The 6,700-nt window shown below is 34.2% G+C and overlaps 1 protein-coding gene across 1 annotated transcript; it reads right to left on the bottom strand.

Annotated features, from left to right (window-relative positions):
- Window positions 1-2,823: 2,823 nt before the first annotated feature.
- Window positions 2,824-6,494, bottom strand: LOC126699910 (pentatricopeptide repeat-containing protein At4g13650-like). Its single transcript, XM_050397879.1, has 2 exons — window positions 3,877-6,494; window positions 2,824-3,524 (listed from the first exon to the last, which is right to left on the bottom strand). Exon 1 carries the CDS (start codon window positions 6,406-6,408, stop codon window positions 4,024-4,026), a length of 2,385 nt encoding a protein of 794 aa, XP_050253836.1. The 5' UTR covers window positions 6,409-6,494; the 3' UTR covers window positions 2,824-3,524; window positions 3,877-4,023.
- Between the last annotated feature and the right edge of the window lie 206 nt (window positions 6,495-6,700).

Genomic DNA, 6,700 nt, shown 5'->3' on the forward strand with positions numbered 1-6,700 from the left:
GACATAACATATTATATATTGTCAAAAAAAAAAAGCCTCAAACGTGAATGGGTATTTTTCCATTTCATATGAAATTGAGAGAATCCTATTCCCAAATTCATAAATCCAATAAGCTATTCCAGTGTGTGAAAATATCAAAATATCATAAAAGAAAGTAGATGTACTAAATATTATTGCCAATGGCAACATACATAGACTTGGCCCTCTATAATATATCCAAGTCAGAAACTTAAACCCTTATAATTTCTTAGAGAAATCTAAACCAACATCCTAGTCCCTCTTTAAAAAAAAAACGAGGGAAAACTAGAATATTTAAATCAAACAAACTTTCTAATACTGCACTAAAAAGTCTCAAGCAAAGCTATTTTTCTAATAATATATAGCTTTTACATAATAGAACATGAGTAATCTGGATCATAGAATGGATCAATCTTCATTGGTGATGGTGGCTGTGGAAACAACTGTGCTGGTGGCTCATAGGACCGGTGGTGGGGATAGTATGCCATTGGCTCATAGTAATGTGTCTCATAATAGTGTGGCTGATAGTTTGGATAGTGATAAGATTGGTACGGAGGAGGCTCTGGTCTTCCATAATTATAATAAGGATAGTCATTGAAAGACTCATAATTATGGCCATACATGGTGTCACTATATGCATAGGGATCTTCAGAATGAACTTCAATGAGTTCTGCCTTTTTCCCAGCTTTTTGTATCTTCTTCAAAAGGATTTTTGGTTCTACTTTGCCATAAACATGTGCAACCCCTTCTTTTGCATCAATTTCGTAAGATAGACCTAACAAAGAATAAAATCAATATAAGTAAATAAATAGATTAAAAAAAAAGAGTCCATCAATAAGTAATTTTTTTCAGTACATGGCATATTAATAAGAATGAACATAAATAAATAAAAATATATTATAAATCAATAAGCAATTTTTTCTTCAATGCATAGCAAATAAGAGTCAATATCATGGCAAAAAAAAATGAAAAAACATGTATTAAAAATGTGTTTGTGTCAGAAGTGTATGAGAGAGATTTAAATAAGAAAAAGAATAACCTTTAATATTCATCAACACTTTGCTCAGTGTGGTGTGCCATCCTGGAGATTGGGTATCAACTTTTAGAGTACAACTCTGCAAAAACATAATATAGGAAAAGCATTATATTTAAAAAAGAAAAAAGAAAAAAAAGAAGAGTATGGAATAATGAAAAAACAAACAAAAGAAAATGACATAGGCTAACCATGTATCCAGGGAAACCCATTGAAATAAATTAACTTGCTATACCACAAGACAAAAGATGTTCTCCTAAAGCCTTAGAAGTTGAAGGATTATTGACAAGCAAGAAAATGATATGTGAAAATTTTGGATGACAACAATATGAAGTTCAGTTTGTTTATACAGGCCTAGGGCAACCGTTTCTCAAAAAAGGAAAAAAAAGTACAGGGCAACCAACTAAAGGATTAGATTTCATTTCAGATAAGGAAATTTGCACACGTTATAAAGTGTATCAACAGAAATCATATTTTTTATATGGTAAGAATCTTTGGTATATAGAGTCGGTTATGCAGTGAGATTAACTTCCACATTAAAGGAGGCTATTTAAGGTATGGAATGTGTATATAACTGATCAAGTTAAAAAAAAAAATGAAATCATGCATACCTTTGAATGAAAGTCATCTATTCAAATGGGCTTTTGTCCTTATTTTTTAAAATATTTAAAAATCGAGTTTCCCATAGAACTCGATTTTATGATTATCGAGTTCTAGGTAAGTTTTTGCCACACTAGAGGAGTACCTGTTAGATGATTGAAACTTACTTAGAACTCGATTTTCTAAAAATCGAGTTTTATTAAAAACTTGATTTTTAGAAAATCGAGTTTCAAAACAGGGACATAATGTATAATAGTTTCAAAATAGGGACATTGTGGTAGATATTTTAAAAAATAAGGGCAAAAGCCCATTTTCCCCTCTATTCTTACAATTGCTAGAGGTTTCCGAAAATTTGAGGCTTTTACATCTATTATTCAAAAATCTTTGCACATCACTCTCTAAACAAAATAAAAAACCATAAAAAAAAAAAATAAAAAACTCAACTTTATGGGTCATTTTTAAATTATACATTTATGATGTTATATCATAAATGTATGTTAAATGTTAAAAAAACTTTATATTTAACCATAAATGTATGTTAAATCACACTTTCAAAACTCAAATTTATTTGAAAGTATAGAAAAATATGCATTTATTCAAAAAGAGAAAAAGAAAAACAAGCATTAAAAAGTTCTGTTTCAGTCATATATATATATATATATATATATATATATATATATGTAGTATATACATAGATAATATAACCTTTTAGAAAAATCATATATAGATAGTATATTGGATTCTCAAAAGGAAGAATATATATAGAAAATATATTTGAAATGATATATTAAGCCCGCATCTCAATAACATAGCCAATTTAAGCCTGAATTCAGGGATGCTTTACCAATCTTATTAATATATTTCCTGCTACTACTCCAAGTTGAGAAGTTGACTGATTAACATAATTCCCACTACTACTCCCAAGTTGATAATTAACACTATTCCATATAGGACAAATATCAAATATGTCAGTAAAGTTACACCAAAATTCCTTCCACCCCAAAATAGTTTAATAGTTTAATTCCTTCCACCCCAAAATTCCTAAATTACACATTCAGGGAAAAAGAAGAAGCTAAAGTATCTAGATTTCTTATCAAGTTTTGTGTTCCCATATAGCAGGCAATGAAGCTAATGAAGCTGTCAGGAGTCAGGACTCAAGAATGTCGTTATTAATTGAAAGCATTAACAAGACTGCTTAATGAAAGTATGGTTCATTACAGCTGTACACAAAATTCATTTACTAGGTACAACTGGTTAATGGATATTATAAGAAAGTCTTCAGCATTCACAACCTTCTTCCAGGTAGTGCTTAGATACCCAACATCACCTTTGTTTGGAAAATGTTCAAACTACTATCAATTTTATTACAAAAGACTTACGTACTAACATGTCAATAAATATGATTAGTGCCACATCAACTACATTGTAAAAAAATTGTGAATTATTGTTATTAATTATTTTTAAAATTTCATGTTTAAAAGTTGATATGTGAGTTTGTAAAGTAGTAAAATTACCATGTTGCATGGAAGCCAAGTCTTTTTTTTGATACAAAATAGAAATTCTACTCTAGCCTAATCTATGTGTATATGTGTATGAAGCTCCCTCTTGGAGACTTAAACCCCGGCCCTTGCCCCCCACACTTTACAAACACTTATACTTGTGGAGTAAACATCGCACTAAGAGTGTGCGGTGGTCATGGAAGCCAAGTCTTAATGCAAAGAGATCCAACTCAAAAATCGTCCAGTGGCAAGGTCCAATAAGGATAACAGAGTCAGTCTGGTCTGGGGACTCAAGTAATCTGTAATCATACTATTATTGAGTTGTTGCAGCCCTCTTAACACGGTCAGAGGAACCTCATAAGCGAGATGGTATCCTGTCACCAAAGAAATATAAGGCATTATAACACCAATCTGGGGCGAAATTAGAGCTCAACATGTAAGTCCTAAGCAGGAAATAATTTCTACAAGTAAATCAACTAAATTCAAATCTGATCATGATTATTATAAAGAAAATTACAACTTTTCAAACACACACACACATTCACACATGTAGTTAAGAACTGCAAGAATCAATTAATAGGGTCCGTACAATATCATCTCTAATGAACAGTGAGGCCTAATAAATCTGAGCCCCATCATTCTCATTTATGTGCTTAGCTTAAATTTCAAAACAGGAACTGTCAGGGCTGGAAGTTAAGTACGAATATAGATTAATCAAGTACTCACCTTGGTACCGTGCATTTTAGCAAGATGAATGGCTGGCAATAGGCAGGTCATCACATTTCTCCCCATCAGAATATGCAAATACTGCAATGGAAACATACCAGATATTCATGCCTCAAAGCCTCCTTTTTGAGGGTATCGTTCTTCCTTTCAAGATGGAATGTTTCTGCTTTCAATCCAGCTGGTGCCAACCTTCTTTGATAGCCCTACTTTCTTGTTCATTAGCTCCCTTGCTTTCATACTATCACCCCATCTCTCATCAATAGCACATAACTTTGAAAACAATGCATAAGTTGCAATTTCATCTCCACCTAGCACTATCATCTTTGCTACAACAACTGAGCCAAGTTGACTGCACCCATGAAGAATGCAATTACTGAGCAATGATCTTAACATTAACATGCATGGAGTGAATTTCATTGCCTCCATGAACTTGATTGCTTTCTTAAATAATCCAGCACGCCCAAGAGAATCTATCACACAAGCGTAGTGCTCCACCATTGGACTGATCCCATAAACATCACGCATCATACAGAAATATTCCATCACCTGATCAGTAAGAGCTCCATGGCTGCAGCCAGAGAGGACTGAAAGGAAGGTGATCCAGTCAGGCTTTATTCCACAATTTTGCATCTCATTAAAGGCCTGAAAAACTTCTTTGCTGTTCCCTTGATGTGCATGGCCTGCAAGCAGGCTATTCCAAACCACAATATCTTTTTGTTGTGCTCTGTTAAAATAATGAACAGCATCTTCTATGGCCCCACACTTGGAGTACATGTCAATCAGACTGCTAGCAACAAAGTTTTCATCTTCGAGTCCTACTTTTATAATTAGGTTGTGTAGTGACCTTCCAGTCAAGATAGATGTTGATTTAGTAGAAGCTGTAAGTGCACAAGCAAAAGTGAAATTGTTTGGTGAAACGCCTTCCCTAAGCAATTTTCTAAACCAAAACAAAGCTTTTATACTGTCTCCAAATTTTGCATAACCTGACATCAGTGCAGTTACTGAAACAACATCGTAGTCCACCCTCCTAACAATAAGCTTTTCAGCACTGCTAAAGCATCCACAGTTGGCATAGAGGGAAATCAAAGTAGTCTGAACAGAACTTTTGGTTCCATTTCCAGACTTGGTGACATAAGCATGTACCATTTCAACATGTTCAGTAGCCTGCATACCAATGCATCCAGTAAGAACACTCACGCATGCAACTGTATCTGGTCTCACGCCTTCATTTAGCATTTGGGAAAAATACTTTAGAGCTTCCATGGGAAGCCCATTATGAACATTACCTGAAATAACTATTGTCCAAATTAATAAATCACTATTGCAACCAACTTGTTGAAAGACCTTGTGCATATCTTCTAAACAAAAACAATTTGAATACATGTCCATTAAAGCAGCAACAACAGCTTTATGCATGCTGATTCCGGTTTTAACAATGATGGAATGTATTTGAGTACCCAAACATAAGCACTTAGATGCAGCTGATGCACCAAGAATGCATACTAGCATGACTTCATCTATTGCAACAACTTCATCATGATGCAGCTGCTGGAAAACATCCATGGCTTCTTGAAAGCATCCATGAATGCTGAATTGGGATATCAGAGTAGTCCACGACATCACATTCTCACTACCCAAATAAAGGAGCAAGTCAAAAGCTTCATCCATGGCACCAAAACTACAATACATCCCAACAAGCGAGTTCTCCACTAGACCCTGACCTTCCAACCCAAGCTTAACTATAAACCCATGAACTAGCAATCCTTCTTTCAAACTCCCATGTCCACTTATTCCACCCAACAAGTTAACAAAAGTAGCTCTGGTGGGTCCTCTCATATCAGACACTAGCAACCGGAAATTCTCAAAAGCTTCTTCTACATTTCCCATTTTCGCATATACCTTTATCATGGTATTAATCACTGCAACATCCTTACAGACCAGTGCATCAAATACATTCAATGACTCATCAAAGCAATCAAATTCATCATATAGTTCAATAAGCCCATTACCCACAAAGGCATTGTCACAGAGACCAAGCTTAACAATAAGTCCATGAACTTGTATACCTCTACTAAGATCACCATTCATAACACAAACTTTGAGCACACTATTTAGACTTAAGTGGTCCGGTACAAAACCACAACTTAACATCATTTTAAAGAATATAAACGCATTCCAACCATACCCAACTGAAAGATAACCACTTATCATGGAATTCCAGGACACAACATCTCGTTCTGGCATTTCATCGAACACTTGTTCAGCAAGTGAAACATAGCCACATTTCCAGTACATATTGGCCAAACTGTTGAGTAAAATAGTCTGAGGCTCTGCTAAGAGTTTGATAATGTGGCAATGGAGGGCTTGTCCCTCTGAAATTTCCTTTGATTCTGCACATATTTTTAAATGATGGGTATATATTTTCTCAACATGAATAGTTTTACTATAAATCTCTCTTATTATGCTTCTACTTCTGAATTCAATATCTGTGTGATAGAATTTCAGACATACAAGTCTGACCCTTTGAAGCATGACCTTTTACTTTTACATGACCAAATAAGAACAAAGAAAAAAAAAAAGACCTTAAATCTCATAATTAATTGCCTGGAACAGAACCAATATTGTTTTGCTTCACCAAGAATGGGCCAGGCCTGAGATCATACTTTTGTAAGAAATTTTTATGGAATATCTACCCTCATTTTAATTAAGGCCCAAAGCTTCTTTTGGGCTAGTCCAGGCACTTTTTTGAAATTTTTCTAATTTTAATTCTCCTGACCCAAAAGACGTGTTTCTATATATAAAAAGAGCCAATCGGTTTTTAACA

This window comes from Quercus robur, chromosome 9 (assembly GCF_932294415.1).
Source record: "Quercus robur chromosome 9, dhQueRobu3.1, whole genome shotgun sequence".
NCBI classification, from domain to species: domain Eukaryota; kingdom Viridiplantae; phylum Streptophyta; class Magnoliopsida; order Fagales; family Fagaceae; genus Quercus; species Quercus robur.

Bases quoted from the DNA above. Each gene is read 5' to 3' on its own strand.
- LOC126699910 (XM_050397879.1), bottom strand. From the start codon at position 6,408: ATGCTTCAAAGGGTCAGACTTGTATGTCTGAAATTCTATCACACAGAT.